Source organism: Aethalodelphis obliquidens, unplaced genomic scaffold (assembly GCF_003676395.1).
Source record: "Aethalodelphis obliquidens isolate GAN/ISIS:26980383/991018 unplaced genomic scaffold, ASM367639v1 scaffold7, whole genome shotgun sequence".
NCBI lineage: Eukaryota > Metazoa > Chordata > Mammalia > Artiodactyla > Delphinidae > Aethalodelphis > Aethalodelphis obliquidens.
In genome coordinates, this window is record NW_020837951.1 from 35,858,484 (window position 1) to 35,875,935 (window position 17,452).

At 38.2% G+C, this 17,452-nt stretch overlaps 1 protein-coding gene across 6 annotated transcripts in view; it reads right to left on the reverse strand.

Annotated features, from left to right (window-relative positions):
* Window positions 1-17,452, reverse strand: part of MELK (maternal embryonic leucine zipper kinase) — a 78,305-nt gene that overhangs the window by 59,713 nt on the left and 1,140 nt on the right. For 5 of the 6 annotated variants that reach the window (XM_027105500.1, XM_027105501.1, XM_027105502.1 and 2 more), the window contains exons 2-6: window positions 10,877-10,972; window positions 9,509-9,594; window positions 6,569-6,685; window positions 2,403-2,546; window positions 1,400-1,468 (exon numbers count right to left, since the gene is read on the reverse strand). In XM_027105500.1, coding sequence (XP_026961301.1) covers window positions 1,400-1,468; window positions 2,403-2,546; window positions 6,569-6,685; window positions 9,509-9,594; window positions 10,877-10,934 — 474 coding nt within the window. In that variant the 5' untranslated portion in view covers window positions 10,935-10,972. Of the gene's footprint in view, window positions 1-1,399; window positions 1,469-2,402; window positions 2,547-6,568; window positions 6,686-9,508; window positions 9,595-10,876; window positions 10,973-11,880; window positions 11,932-17,452 lie in introns of those variants that run through there. The other variant, XM_027105498.1, reaches the window with a different exon arrangement.

Sequence of the window (17,452 nt, forward strand, 5' to 3'; positions counted from 1 at the left end):
ATGGGACCCTATCTCCAATATCAAATCTTTACAAATACAGAAGAGTTTCTTTTCCCCTAGAGGGAAGAGAGCAAATGCTACACAGAATAGTGCCTTGGGAGTCTGCTTTCTAGACTCGGTTATAACACAAATCACGACCTGAGCTTCCAGATTGTTCAAATGAGGAATCTGCTCAACCTCCTCTGGTCTCCCACAGAAATATGGAGACATAATGAAAATGATACCACTGCCCAACAGTTATACAGAGTTCCACAAATGGCAGATGACTTGTGAAATTGTGAGATTTCATTTACAACTGCTACACACACCCAGAAGTAAGCTCCTCAGCTTAGGAAAGCTGAGGCCACCCTCTCCCAGCCAACCCCTGCTTTTTGAGATGGTGTCTGTGTGGGTTGAATCTGTGGCAGCCATAAATAAAGGCTAAGGGAGTCTGTCACACACATTCTCCACTGCCTCCTGTGATGAACATGACTTAAAACCAGCATATCTGCTCAAAGTATGCTCTATCTTTATTGCCTGCTGATCAGAAAAAATGCCTTCTAGCATTTGGTTCCCAGACACGAGACTCGACTGACAATCTCTGAAGAGCCAAGGGAAGAAGAGGAAAATCAGAAAGAATCAGACATTCAGCCAAAGGGGCAAAATCTGCCTCCCTTTGCATGCAGCTAATTCTGATTGGGGCAGGAAATAATCATGGGACTCCAAAGGGCTGAGACAGGTCTGAAATTTCAACATCCTTAATGAGGGTAGACAGCTCATTTTAGAGACTGTGAATACCATCATTAGAGAACTCGGGAGGAAGCTTCCTACAGCAGCCACACAGGAGAAGTTCAAAGTCACCTCAAAGAGAAGGTATGCTGGAGAACACCAGTACCTAACTATGGAGTGCAAATTAAAGAAATATATCACGGTATAAATTTTAAAGTGCATATGGACTTTTTCCTTCTTCTATTAGAAGGAAAGGGGATTGTCTCTCAAAATGTAACTAACTGCTAGTTATATAACCATTTGGATAATAAAGAACAGATTTGCACTAAATTCCCAAAACTCATATCTAAATCAACAAAGGCATCATCTAGTGGCAACACACTCTAACTGCAAGAACACGGTCAATTCAGCATTCACACCGTGACGGCCTCCTGTCACCTAGGTGCTATAAATTCTCTCACAGCATACCCATGGGGTCTTCAGCAGGACCAACCCTGGACCTAGAGCAGTGGTTTTCAACCTTGGTTGTATATTAAAATCATCTAGAGAACTTATAAAAACCATGAAATTGAACATTCTTCTCAATGGACGCAACCAGGCTCAATAAAGACTAGGTGGAAGTCAGTGTAAGATAACATACTAAGAAGAACACTGACAAAGGAAATAAATGCATTTTTATCTCTGCACTTACCTTGGGTTTTGCACAGAGACCAAAGTCGATCAGCTTTAATTTATGATCTTCATCAAACAACAAATTTTCCTGAAAAAACAAAGATATTTTCATAACTATATACTGTCTTCCTTATATCACATCCCACCTCTAGCTATTTCTAAAATCACTTTAAGGTTGTTTATATTAAACAGCGTGGGTACAAGAATGAAAATCATTAAAAAAGAATGAAATGACAAGAACATAAGGGAAGAGAAGATGAATGTTGATAACTATCCTGCTTCCCCTCAAGACACATTAGCATAAACCATTTTCTCTTTGGTGCTCTGAGGTTCAACTACAAGCAAACACAATGTGTGCCAAAAGCAAGTTTGAACAAAAAGAGCAAGTCTGAACTCAAATCAAAGTGTTGGATATAAACAGAGGGAATGGATAGAAACAGGGAAAAGGATAGAAACTGCCATATCTTGTTAGACCAATTCTAGGTCCCTAACCCTAGTACCAAATAACATTAAAATCCATGTTCACCATCATGCATATCAGTCAGAGCCTACAGACTTAAGAGTATCAAATTTTTATTCTGTCCTTGAAAAGTTGAGTCTGTTCATTCCACTGAACTGTTCCTTTCTGAAGCATAATGGAATGAAAATTAAAGGAAGATGGTGTCAGGAAGAGAGTATTGAGAGGAAAATACTCAATGACAATATTCTCAAAGAAAATACTACAACTCTTCTTTCCTAGAAATAAAACCCTGAGGTTCATATTCTGCAGCTGACTACAAAGATATTTATAATGTCACACATGATTGACAGAGAAAAAGAATGCCAATAATAAGTCTAACCAGAAGAGCCTACCAGGAGTCAAAAGTCAAGGAGGAAAAAGTGATACATTAGGAATAGAACAACAACAACAACAAAAAGCAAAGCCCAGACAAATTCTAAACAGAAAGAACATTTGGAAACCTAGTAATGACAGGTAAATGATGTTGAACTCTCAGGTGACCATCTGTGAAGCAGTCACTTACTGGTTTGAGGTCCCTGTGAGCAAAGCCTTGGCTGTGCACGTAAGCAACTGCAGACACTATCTGACGGAAGACAACTCGGGTCTCCTCCTCCGACAGGCGATCCTGGGAAATTATGTAGTCAAACAGCTCTCCTCCAGGGCAATACTTAAAGAGCAATAGTCACATAAATATTGTTACTACTTACAGAAATCACTTCAGAGGAATTTAAAATAAAAAATTATACCTAACTCAGAGATATTATTAATTCAATTTACAAGCAAGGGAACAAACTAAGTAAGGCACATTCAAAAATACACTCTCAGTATTCCAAGAAAGAGAACAACAGCTTTTGGTCTCGAGCACTTTTATTACCAGTAAGTAGAAGTAGAACCAACTACCACTGTGATTTTAAGTTCATTCAGGGTTTTTATATTTTTATAGCAAAGTATTAATACCCATTCTAATCTTAATGCACTCACATTTAGTGTAGTTACTTGAAACAAACAAAAACCCAGCAGCAATTATTGCTTCTCCATTCGGAAGATCAGTGACTTTTAGTCTATACCAGAAAGAACCAATTATACACAAGTTCCTCAGAGGCTACAAAAGAACGGGTACCAGAGCACAAAGCTCTATCTAGGTTTTCCATCCCTTCTTCACCAGAGCAGCTCCACTATTCTGTAAATGGGGGTTTCCATTTAAGATTTCATTTCATTTTAGCAATATCAATTAAAATTACAGATGGAGATAGCCTATGACCTCATACGTTCACATTTAGGAACTGTTCCTATAGATACACTCTCACATCAAAAAACAATGCACGTTTAAGATCATTCACTGCAGCAGCATAGCTTGTAACAGCAAAAGACTGGAAACAACACGAATGTACTCACACTACATAAAATGGCATTCCATGCAGCCATAAAAAGAAGGAAGAAAAAAAAAAAGAGGAAACTCTTTATAAGCTGATATGAAACAATCTCCAATATTAAGTGAAAAAAGCAAGGTGTAAAAGAGAATATACTGATATAATGACTTGCAAAAAGCATTATGCTGAATAAAAGAAGCCAAATACAAAAGAATACACACTGTATGATCCTATTTTTATCAAGCTCTAGAATAGGTAAAACTAATCTCTGGTGATAAAAATCAGGTCAGTGGCTGTTGAAAAGGGCACTGGGATGGTGGGGTAACAGGGATTAACTTCAAGGGTCAGGAGAAAACTTTCTAGTGTAGTGGAAATGTTTTACACCCTGAGTGGGGTAGGAAATACATGGGTATGTACCTTTTTCAAAAACTATGTACCTAATGTGTTCATTTTCTTGTATATAAATTATACTTAGTCAATTTTTTAAATGCTATCCAATAAGATTTACATAAAGAAAACAGCCTACTTTGTATTTTCAAATAAAGAAATACAAAATAGAGTAAAACAGAAACATCAAAAATCTCTATGAATATGCATTGATGGTCTCCAAGCTAACATGTTAAATAGGGGGGAAAAAAGGTACAGAATAATATTATAGTATGTGACCATTTGTATGACAGAAACCAGTAAGCTACACATAAATATATGTGAAAACACATATATATATATATATAAAATATACATAGGTATTTCTAAGTACACGGAAAATACATAGGAAACCAAAAAAGTAAGTGATTAACATAAGGGAAAGGAAACAAGATGACTGGGACAGAGGAGAGAGAGAATTTTACTTTTCAATATATACTCTCTCGTATCTTTTTTTTTTTTAATATTTATTTTTTTAATTTATTTTCTTTCTTTTTTTTTTTTTTGGCTGTGTCTTAGTTGTGGCACGCAGCATCTTCCTCAACGCATGCGGGATCTTTCATTGCGGCGCAGGCCTCTCTCTAGTTGTGGCGTGCAGGTTTTCTCTCTCTAGTTGTGGACCACAGGCTCCAGAGCACAGGGCCTCTGTAGTTCGCGGAACGCACGCTCTCTAGTTGAGGCACATGGGCTCAGTAGTTGTGGCACGCAGGCTTAGTTGCCCCACAGCATGTGGGATCTTAGTTCCCCAACCAGGGATCAAACCTGCATCTCCTGCATTGGAAGGCAGACTCTCCACCACTGGACCACCAGGGAAGTCCCCTCTCTTGTATCCTTTAAATTTTGTCCCAGGTTCATGGATTTTGGGTTTTTTTGAAGTATTTAATTTGGACAAAAGGATCAACTTTTAAAAAGGCTTTAAATTCACCACTGTAAACCATGTGGGTGGATCTACAGTGTAATAAAGAGAAAATGGCCCTATGTCCAAAACTTTCAGCATTATGAATTTTAAAATGTGCTTTTAAAACAGAGTTAATCTGTCAAAATGATGTGCAGTTACAAATTATTTGGCTGAGACTAAGGAAAATGAAACGAAATGAATGATACATGTTCTAAAGACTTTACATTTCAAGCCAAAAGGGGCAGGTTAAAACCTGAAAGAGTTTGGTTCAAATAACACATACATTAAAGTCTACCTATAGGCTGCGGGTTGAACTGTGTCATTCCAAAAAGATATGTTCAAGTCCTAACACCTGGTACCAGTGAATGTGACCTTATATGTCAATAAGGTCTTTATAGATGTAATCAAGTTAGAATGAGGTCATACTGGATTAGGGTGGAACCTAATCCAATTGTTTGTATCCTTGTATGAAGAGATAAATTTGGACACAGACACAGACACACAGGTAAGACAACACCATTTGAAGACAGAGGCAGAGATGGTGCATCTATAAGCCGAGGAATGCCAAGGATTGCCAGCAACCATCTGAAACTAGGAAAGAGGCATAGAACAGATGATTCAGAAGGAAGCAACCATGTACACACCTTGATTTCAGACTTCTAACCTCCAGAACTATGAGACAGTAAGTTCCTATTTTAAACCACATTTGTGGCACACTGAAATGAATCCTTCCCTCTAGGAACAAATTCTAACATATTCTGTCCACTAAATTACACCATCCCATTAGGAGGGTATCAGAAAGGATACATTTACAATGTATCTCCAATTTATTATATATGCCTACTTGATCTAAATTGTTACAGAACTCAAACAGGTAAGCCATTTAACATTTAATCTTTCATCAAAAAGAGTCATGTACCAAAATGTTCATTGCAGCTCTATTTACAATAGCCCGGAGATGGAAACAACCTAAGTGCCCATCATCGGATGAATGGATAAAGAAGATGTGGCACATATATACAATGGAATATTACTCAGCCATAAAAAGAAACGAAATTGAGCTATTTGTAATGAGGTGGATACACCTAGAGTCTGTCATACAGAGTGAAGTAAGTCAGAAAGAAAAAGACAAATACCGTATGCTAACACATATATATGGAATTTAAGAAAAAAAAAATGTCATGAAGAACCTAGGGGTAAGACAGGAATAAAGACACAGACCTACTGGAGAACGGACTTGAGGATATGGGGAGGGGAAAGGGTGAGCTGTGACAGGGCGAGAGAGAGTCATGGACATATACACACTAACAAACGTAAGGTAGATAGCTAGTGGGAAGCAGCCGCATGGCACAGGGATATCGGCTCGGTGCTTTGTGACCACCCGGAGGGGTGGGATAGGGAGGGTGGGAGGGAGGGAGACGCAAGAGGGAAGAGATATGGGAACATATGTATATGTATAACTGATTCACTTTGTTATAAAGCAGAAACTAATACACCATTGTAAAGCAATTATACCCCAATAAAGATGTTTAAAAAAAAAAAATTTAATCTTTCAGGTGAAATGTACTTTTCCCATAACTATTGATAAAATGAGTGAGAATGGTCTGAATGTTTGTGTCCCTCCAAAAATTCATGTGTTGAAATCCTAACCCCCAAAGATGGTGGCATTAGAAAGTGGGGCCTTTGGGAGGTGATTAAGACATGAGGGCAGAGCCCTCATGAATGAAATTAGTGCTCTTCTAAAAGAGGCTCCAGAGAGATCCCTAGCCCTTTCTATCATATAAGGACACAGCAATAAGGTACCAGTTATGAACCAAGAAGAGCGCCCTCACCCGACCATGATGGTGCCTTGATCTTGGAATTCCCAGCCTCCAGAATTGTAAGAAATGATTCTGTTGTTCAGAAGCTTCCCAGTCTGTGATATCTTGTTACAGCAGCCCAAACAGACTAAGACAATGACCAAATAACTTTAGGTCTCTGGAACATACTACTGACCTCGAGAACCATGAATATTTTGTTGGCTGTCTCTATCACATGGTAGAGTTGACATATATGCTGATGTCTCAAGTTCTTCAAGGCATCAATTTCTGTTTTGACCCGGGGCAAATCACTCTGTGACAAAACATTTCATTAAATGAGCAATAAACCTATTTGGGAAGTGCTCCAAGCAGCAATATCACCAACTTTAATACTAAGTAGCAAAAGCAATCAACAGCCTCAAAACAATTTGTTCAACAATATAGAAATAAAAAACAAAACTTATTTGTGTGTACATTTTAAAAAGGCCTTGAGGGTTTTATGAAAGACAAGCTCAGTGTGGGGCAATAGTAAAACATCTAGAAAAATTAAAATAATCTCAGACTCCCTTTAGAAGCTTAGCATTCCAAACAAGGAAAATGACAGAAACACTACTCAGTGTACATGCCTTGGCTACCACTTCGATCCCAGCAATGTCCATTAAGAAGCATGCTGAGCTAAAAATTGGTGAATGTAGATTAAAGGTATTCACTGTCTCAGTCTTCCAACTTTTCAAGGAGCTTGAAATTTTTCAAAATAAGAAGTTGGGGGACTTCCTGGTGGTCCAGTGGGTAAGATTCCATGCTCCCAATGCTGAGGGCCTGAGTTCGATCCCTGGTCGGGGAACTAGATCCCACATGCATGCTGTAACTAAGAAATCCACATGCAGCAACTAAAGAGCCTGTGTGCTGCAACTGAGACCTGGCACAGCCTAAATAAATAATAAATATTTAAAAAAAAAAAAAAAAAAAAAAGAAGTTGGTTGGGGAGGAGGGTAAACCAAGTTGAAAAACTTTCAAAGTCCATATTAAAGATAGAAATCCAGATATCCATGAAGTAAACAAGTAAAATTTTATTATAAAAAGGGATTTGATCTAATGATCTGTGGTTTAATATCCAAGTATCTAGGGCCATGCAACCAGATATTAGTTCTTAACCAAGAATCAATTGTAACTTTGACTATTTTGATATGATAATTTTTTTTCCTTCTTTTTTGGGGGATGTGGGAGTCTGATGACTAAAACCCTGAAAGTAATCAAAATATTTTTAAAGTCCCAAGAAGTAACTAAAATAAACATAGTAACAATAAAAAAATACAAAAACAAGTTTAGAAATAATGAACTAATATCATCATATTGATGATTTAGAATACGTTTTGAGTACTCATGTGGTAATGCATTTTGTAATAACAGTTCACATTTTGTCTGCTATTTAAGTGTTTGCTGTGTCCAAGTAAATAAGTCATACTAAAGTTATAACTGAAGTTGAAATTGCTTAAGGGAATTAATCAGTTTTGTAACCAATGTTTAAATGCTCAAGAAAAATGTTTTTTAATACCTTTTTATTAGTTTAATAGAGTATTGAGCACTGAAAACAAAAATATTGAAGGAGAGCCTGAATTGTCAGTTGATAGGTTATTAAAAATAATTTCTGATATAGATCATTGTGTGATTCTGGCATATATTTCAGAAGGAGTTCAAAGAAGTGAGTGATGTTATTATAACAAAACATATTCTCTTTGACTAATTTATGTATGTTAATCAGCACTTCCATCCTTAAAAATAAAGTAACAATTGATATTAAACTCTGTCTCGTCCTAACAAAAAGAGAGACCCCCAAAAAAGTCCAACGTGTCTCATATAAATATGCATTTTCAGTAAAGTGATTTTTATGTTTGATAATTATCAACACATAAAATGTTTGTGCTGTTTTACTCAACTGTATACTAATAATAATTATAATGCTAACTCAATCGCAAAGAATAAAAAACTTTAACCCTCAGAGATTTTTGGTCAGAGGACAAAAAAAAAGATTTAAAAAAAATTTTTTTAATTTATCTCCAAAAAGACAAACAATCACAGATGCATACTAAGAGACTAGTGAATTCTCAGCAGAAAGAGACCAGAACAAAGCATAGAAACGAAACCATACAAGAGATGGTAGAAAGAATTAGAAAAAAAAAGACCACTCAGGATGACTTCAAACACTGGGAAGGGTATATAATGCCCAAAGACCATGAAAAGAGACAGATCCTCCCTTAATAGAAAAATGGAAAACTTTATGCACATTATAGCCAAGATCACAAATTAAATGGGCTGCTTTAGAAGGTAATGAGCAACTCAATCCTAGAAGCATTCACGTAGAGGAAAAAAAGGCTGATTAAGAAAAGGATTTCATAATTTCTAATAATAGTTAGAATAAATTTTGAGTAAAATTTATTCTTTGAATAAAATTCTGGGACATAAGATCGATCTATACTATAAAGTAGATCAACATTTAGTAAGGGTATCATGAGAAGATAAAGAAGGGAAATATCAATACCCAGAAACACCTACAAGACTATGAAACAACTGCAGAAAAATGGACCCTGTCAACTTCAAATATGTGCCATTGCCCTGTATTAAAATTAAGAACAAAGTAACTCCTTCCCCAGATTACTTTTTTTTTTTTAATTAATTTATTTATTTATTTGGCTGCATTGGGTCTTCATTGCTACGCACAGGCTTTCTCTAGTTGCGGCGAGCGGGAGCTACTCTTTGTTGCAGTGCGCAGGCTTCTCATTGCGGTGGTTTCTCTCGTTGAGGAGCACGGGCTCTAGGCACGTGGGCTTCAGTAGTGGCTCGCGGGCTCTAGAATGCAGGCTCAGTAGTTGTGGCGCACAGGCTTAGTTGCTCCGTGGCATGTGGGATCTTCCTGGACCAGGGATTGAACCCATGTCCCCTGCACTGGCAGGCAGATTCTTAACCACTGTGCCACAAGGGAAGTCCCCAGATTACTTTTTAAAACCATAGATTTATACATAACTGGCTATGGAAATATTATTCTAATAAAAGAGCAGTAACTAGAACATTAGAGCAAATTCAAGTTTTAATTCACAAAACTGATCTATAAATATTTTTTAAGTAATGTTAAACTTACCCCTAGTGCATTTTTATCCATGATTTTTATAGCTACCAGTTCTCCAGTGAGGATATGGAAGGCAAGTTTGACCTTTGCAAAGCCACCTAAGTATGGGAAAATGTATTATGAAGAGAGAAGCAAACTAACTTAAATATCATCATCAGAGCAAACTGAGAACTCAGGCACAAAAAACCTTTCCACATACTTTTATAAGAGTCTATTGATCTATATTTTTCTGAAGTTTGTGGCCCTTTCTTCTTGTTGCTTCCAAAGTGTTGGCCATGATCCTAGCCTCTCCTCATCCAATGACTAACTAAAGACTCTTTGCCATGATAGGATATCTTTAATTTTGCAATGAAGAAGTAGGAAAAAAGGATTCATTCTCTAGAAATTTGTTTTATAATTAACATTGCAATTAAACCTGCTTTATAATTAACATTGCCAGAACACAATATGAAGTTGGAGAGACAAAAGACAAGTAATATGAAATTTCCATTCAGTGTTAAAACTGTAAAAATAAGCAATTATGTTTCAAAACTGGCTCAAAAGCTGGATAAAGGTCTACATTTAGGTATCTAAAAGAAACTGCCAGCTGAGCGCTTCTAGAAAGAAGCTCCTGGTAGTTCCTCCCATGGTCTTCCTCATCTCAGTAAATGGCAACTCCATCTTCCCAGGTGCTCAGGCCAAAAATCCAGAAGCCATTTTTAGCCCCTCGCTTTTGTCTCACACCACATATCTAACCCTCCAACAAATCACACTGGCTCTGTCTTCAAAAATATATTAATGTTTACCTTGGGAGAAAGGCAGCAGGCACTGACTAGAAATTTCTATGTCCTGATCTGAGCAGGGAACATACGGGTATATGTGTACAAAAACTCCATCAAAATTAGTACACTTTGCTTATTTTACCATGTGTTATGCCTCAATATACTATACTTAAATGTACATATGTGTGTATATGTCTGTATACAGAATCTCACTCCTTTCTATACACAGAATCTCACTACCTTCAATTCTATCACCATCCAAGTCACCATCATCTCCAGTATCACTCACCTAAATTATTGCAATAACCTCCTAACATCTATGTTTTTCCATCCTTGCCCTCTCCCAGCCAGTCTTTTCACAACCAAGCAGCCAGAGTGAACCTTAAAAACAAAAGGTCAGACCACTACTTGGCTCAAAACTCTCTAGTGACTTTTATTCTAAATAAAATGAACCACAAGGCCCCTCCTACAATTCTCCTCTCTCTTGCTCCACTTTTTCTTACTAAAATAGGTTGAAGAATTTTAAAACTACATAAGTTAGGCTAAAAAGCTCTTGGCTGCCCAAATACACTATACTCTCAAATAGATGACCTATCCTCTCCAAGAAGAAAATAATTACCTGTCCCAACAGTTTCATATAATTCATAGTATTTGAGAAGTTCATCATAATCTTTCATAGTCCTCCTGGAAGTTTACTCAAAATTATAAAAAGAACCTGTAAGACAAAAACAAAAACAGTACATGATCAAAAAAGGAACTATTAAGAGACTATCTCCTTCATTCTTATTGAGATCCCTAAAAAATAAAAATAGAGCTACTGTATAAAAAAAAAAGAGAGAGACTATCGCCTTCATTCTTGTAACTACAAATATAAATAAGTCTTAGGCATATAAATGATACTGGAAAAACTGATTAGCCATATAAAAAAAATGGATTCCTATCTCACATCATACATAAGAATCAATTCCAGATCAAATAAAGACTTAAATATGAAAGGTAAGCCTTTGAAGTTTTAATATAGTATTGTCATCATTTCAGGATAGAAGAGGATCTTTTAAATAGACACAGAAAGTGCTAATCATAAAAAATAATAATAGAGAATTCTCTGGCAGTCCAGTGGTTAGGACTCCAGGCCCTCACTGCCGAGGGCCCAGGTTCAATCCCTGGTCGGGGAACTAAACTCCCACAAGCCGTGTGGCAAGGCCAAAACTAAAAAAATTTTAAAAATAGATAGATAGATAAATTTTAAAAAGCTAGCATTATTTAAATAAATAAATAAATATTAAATAACACTGAAATTAAGAACCTCTGCATATCCAATGACATCATTTAAGAAAAAAACCAACATAAATATGAGAAAATATTTGCAACACTTATAACAGTGGACTTTCATCCAGAATACATATACTCCATCACAACAATATAGAAAAAGACAACCCCACAGAAAAATAAGCAAATGAAATAAAAAGGCATTTCACAAATAAACATAAATAACCAATAAAAAGATGAAAAAAGGCTCAATTTCATTAGTCATCAGGGATATGCAAATTAAGACTCCAATGATATACAATTTTAAGATACATGTAATGAGATACATATTTTATTATGCTTCACAACTTACGTGTGTTACATATACTCTGTTTGTTTGTTTGTTTGTTTGTTTATGGCCATATTGGGTCTTTGTTGCTGTGCACAGGCTTTCTCTAGTTGTGGCGAGCGGGGGCTACTCTTTGTTGTGGTGCACAGGCTTCTCATTGCAGTGGCTTCTCTGGTTGCACAGCATGGGCTCTAGGCATGTGGGTGGGCTTCAGTAGTTGTGGCACACGGGCTCAGCTGCATGTGGGATCTTCCCGGACCAGGGATCGAACCTGTGTCCCCTGCATTGGTAGGCAGATTCTTAACCACTGCGTCACCAGGGAAGTCCCTATACTCTTAAGTATATATCAAATAATTTATAAAAATAACACATACACACTATTATATATAAAAAAGATAAACAACAAGGACCTACTATATAGCACAGGGAACTCTACTCAATATTCTGTAATAACCAGTATGGAAAAAGAATCTGAAAAAGAATGGTCATATGTATAACTGAATCACTTTGCTATACACCTGAAACTAACACAACATTGTAAATCAACTATACGCCAATATAAAATAAAAATTAAATAAGTAAATGAATAAATAATAAAAATTAGTTGTAAAAGTCTTAGGAGGTCTTATTTGATTTTTGTCTTCCTGAGTTTTAAAATTAACTAGAATTACAAGACACCATGGGGTGAGTACACATGAGGTCATACTCACACCAGCTTTGTCTTATTTGGGGAGGATAAGTTCCTAGTTGACTTTAACTAGAGATTAGCACTGTATCTGGCAGAACTGCTAATGCAATCAGACTATTAACTCTGAACTTTCTTGTATTCATTCATTTATCCATACAGATGTGTTTACTGAGCACCAGTGATGTGCCAGACCTGCACTTGGCACCAAGGCTATAACAGAGAAGAAATATTGTTCCTGCCCTCATAGATCTTGCATTCCAGTGGAGAAGACAAAAGGAAAATTAACAGACAACGAATTAAATAATTATAATTTGTAATAAAGGGCTTCCCTGGTGGTTCAGTGGTTAAGAATCCGCCTGCCAATGCAGGGGACACGGGTTCAATCCCTGGTCCAGGAAGATCCCACATGCTGCGGAGCAACTAAGCCTATGTGCCACAACTGCTGACCCCACATGCCACAACTACTCAAGCCCGCACGCCTAGAGCCAGTGTTCCACAACAAGAGAAGCCAACACAATGAGAGGCCTGTGCACCACAACAAAGAGTAGCCCCCGCTCGACACAACTAGAGAAAGCCCGCGCGCAGCAACGAAGACCCAACACAGCCGTAAATAAATAAATAAATAAATAAATAACAATATGTAATAAATACTGGGGAAAAATAAGCAACAGTGGTTAGAATGGGTCACTGAGAAGGTAATGTTTAAGTCAAGATCTAACTCAAAGAATGAGAAGCAAGAAAAAGCAAATCAGCCCTTCCCATCACAACTTGAACAACGTTTCCAATAGGAACTGTGCAGGACCATGTAAACAATGTTTCTATATGAAGCAGTTAAAATGATAATGTTCCTTTATTTGACAGACTGCTGCTTTCTCACCAAGGACATCCTCAGCACTACCTCATTCCTCCCACTTCCTGCTTCCTCAGATACCCAAATGCTGAAATGCTCCTGCTCTTTGACAGTATCCATTCCAAAACTGGTCCTTGGGACTTCCCTGGTGGTCCAGTGGGAAAGATTCCATGCTCCCAATGCAGGGGGCCTGGGTTCAATCCCTGGATGGGGAACAAGATCCTACATGCACGCTGCAACTAAGAGTTCACATGCCACAACTAAGAGCCTGCATGCCACAATTAAGAAGTCCAGGGCTCCCCCGGTGGCGCAGTGGTCGAGAGTTCGCCTGCCGATGCAGGGGACATGGGTTCGTGTCCCGGTCCGGGAAGATCCCGCATGCCGCGGAGTGGCTGGGCCCGTGAGCCATGGCCGCTGAGCCTGCGCGTCCGGAGCCTGTGCTCCGCAATGGGCGAGGCCACAATAGTGAGAGACCCACATACCGCAAATAAATTAAAAAATGTAAAAAAAAAAAAAAAAGAAGTCCACATGCCGCAACTAAACAAACAAACAAAAAACTGGTCCTTGCTTCCCTAGCACAAGCCCAAATCCTGTAAGCCCCTTTCGACTCACTCTTACTGAGATGCCCAAGATCCTAGGGTGTATGGTTTCTCTTGCTGCAGCAAGCTAAGTATACCTAATTGTTTTTTAATCACGGATGTGTCCCTAATGGTCTGTGGTTGATAGGCCTTAACAGGAATTGTTAACCCAAAAAGAATGAGAGGAAGAGCATTCCAGAAAGAGGGAATTTAGGTGCAAAGATCCCAGAGGAAGAAAAGGCTGACATGCACTGAATTTAAACTGCTTTCAGAGGTACCAGGAAAAGGAAATGCAGATTTGGAGCGGGGACAATTGGTTAGGTATATGGGAAAAAAGAAAATTGGATCTCTACCTCACACCACACACAAAATCAATTACAGTAAAGACTGTAAAGTGAAAGACAGACAATTAAGACAGATAAGGCCTTTCCTATACCAGACCCATAGCTAGGAGTGGCAAGAGGAAGAGCATGGAGATAACAATTAGAAAAGCAAGAATTCGAATACAGTTTCATGGAAGCCAAGAAGGAAGGAAAAAAGCAACACTACTAAAAAGAAAGTTTCTAGGAAGTAGATTTCTAAATAAATTTGGAAGTGTTCCTATATAGGTTAAGTAGGTTAAGTCCTAGGACCTGAGTTTAGGTACTGCAAAATGGAGCTTTCTTAGAGGTAGACATGGGGTGCAAGCTCTCTGAACCTATATAGATAGTTTCTCTAAGGAGCTCTTCTTCCTAGGCCAGTGTGACAGGACAGGACTTGAGATTTCAACCTTGGAAAGAGATGCTTCCACACCCCTTAGAAAGCCACGCAGGAATCAGAGGGGCCCAGGGAAGTGGAGGTCACTGAGTCAGCACAGCACACCAAGGGCTCTGGAGTTCACAAAGGGCTTTGAGTCCAAGACCCAGCTAGTGATAAACTCCTTTGCCTGGTCTGACTCCTGTGCACAAATCTCCTTCTGTGCCCTAGCACTGGACTAGGTATGGCACCACAGAGTTCAAGATCCCAGGATCCCACTCTCTGTAACATTTACAAAGATTAGGTAAGTATATGCATAGCCAAATGGGACTTGGGCAAAGTTCTACCTGGAAAGGGCAAAACTCATACATCTTAATTAATGCCTCTCAGTAGTGGAAACCTGGTGCTAGTGCTCATTTCTAGAGCCAGACAGTCTCCCTTCACCAACAGGCAGGGTTTTAGCAAGTCTGTTGAAGGCTCTGTGATTGGTTAAGTGGCCAGCACCATGTTTACTACTTTCAAGTTCTCTGTCCTTCATCCTGGCTCATCCAGAGCTGAGTGGCCAGCATGTTATTAAACCTTAATAACGGTATGACTTTGGAAGACCTAGAGTTATGAGTTCAACCTCAGGACTGTGGTGAGTTTATAAAGGAAAAGACAGAGCAATAGGGAAGGTCCTTGCTACAGTGAAGATGGGTATCTTCTTAAACTGAAGTGGAGAAAAAAAATGAATGAAATTATCAAAAGCCCAAGAGACACAGAGGATTTTTTTTTTTTAAATCCCTTTAAATTTCCTTACAAAATGCCTAAAGCACTCTGATTCCAAGAATCATTTTACTTGGAGATAAAAGGTATGCTATTTAGCAAGTAAAAAGTCTTCAAAAATTTGGTCAGTGAAATGAACACTAGAGCAGAAGTTCTGGAAGGAAAAATATCAAAACCCAAGAAAAAAATCAGCTTAAAAAAAAAGGTTTTAGTAGCAATGTCAAAGCTAAAATAGCAAGAAAGATAAAGATCATGGGCAAAAGACATTCTGATCCAATAAACAATATTAGTCATTTCCTAGGAAGAGGTGGCATTGGACCAACTTAATAAGCAGGTGGAACTTTTAATCTAGCTGAATCTGCATGAACAGCGTAGGCAAACAAAGGAAGCAAAGTCAAGTCCTGATAATAGCGGAAAGCTGGTGATATAAAATGAAATATTTCCGCTTCCACTGGAGTGGCAAAAGTTGTTCCAGGCAAGGAGACAGCAGAGAGGACATATTTATTCCCCCTGGGCACCTGAGACACAGGATTAGAAATATCCTTACTAATTCAGAAACCTTTTAAAGGGCATTTGTTATTGGAGCAAATTGGGAATTAAGTGGAACCACACCCCCAAAAGACAGGAATCATAGGACTAAGAATTTTTAAAACAGGAAAAATAGCAGTAAAGGTATAGAGGTCAACACAAGGCTAAGAAACCTTTGGGATCCTGATGATGGAGAAGAGAATGAGCAGGACTTTGGAAATGGGGGAATGTTAGGCTATAAATCTGTTTAGAAAGTGGTCTGCTATAAAAGTAGGCTATCAGGTTCCTTAGAGAGCAAAGCTCCAACTAATGCAGTATTGGGGCATTCAGAACACAGGGGTTAAAGAGGAAACACAAACAGACATTTCAAAGTTTAAAAACCATGAGATGGAGGGAGTTCCCTGGTGGCCTAATGGTTAGGATTTCACTGCCATGGCCTGGATTGAATCTCTGGTCAGGGAACTGAGATCCTGCAAGCTGCACAGCTCCGCCAAAAAACAAAAACAAACAAACAAACAAAAACATTAGATGGAAATGGACAAAGGGAAAGAAGCAGGCCTTAGGAAGTATAAGTAAGACTCCAAATTGCCACCACTGCACATGCCTAAATTCCATACAAAGGACTGGGCTATTTCAAATTGCCACACTCAGAAAGAGAAAGCAATTAGTATGATGTTGGAATTCATTTTCCCAGACAGGGATATAAGAGTGTCATAACCAACTTCTTGATAGATTTTTCCCAAATGAGTTTTGAACTTCCAGGTTATGGCCTCCAGTCAACTAGCAGAGATCAACTCTCACCAGTGTAAGACTAAATCACACACCTCCTATTTTTCTTCCTTCCATTTTGTTATCTACCCCCTTCCCTCAAATCACACCATGTCTTTAGGTGAGTAATACCAATGTGGCCCTAAATTGTATCTACTGAATCCAGGGAACATCATTTGTGCTACTGTATAAGAAAACTGGTGTTTACATTGCAAAACTGCTATAATGATAGCAGATTTTACTTGGCTTTTAAATTTTGTAGAAGTGGAGCTGGTTCTAAATATTCTGAAGTGCTCTCCCTGTTTATCCTCTAGAGTCTGGAAATACAGAACACAGAAAAGACTTTTGACTGGAGTAACCCACTTGCTGCTAAAGGAAGTATATGATCAGTCAATGTGGAAGACAGCCTCCCAACTGTGGATAATGAAGAAGGAAACTAGACCCCATACACCTGAATGTCCTTCTGAATGTGACTAAGTAGAAGAACTGGAGCTATATACAATTGGGGTCTTGAACTTTTCTGAGGAAAGAAGGAATTGCCTAGATAGTGGAAGAAAATTTATCAGTAAATTTTATAAGATAGCAACAAATTGGGGGCATTTTCCTACCAACATAGTCTTATCTGGGCTATGCTATTACCTGCTGTATAATACATTTACATTATCTAGTGAGCTTGGTATGACACT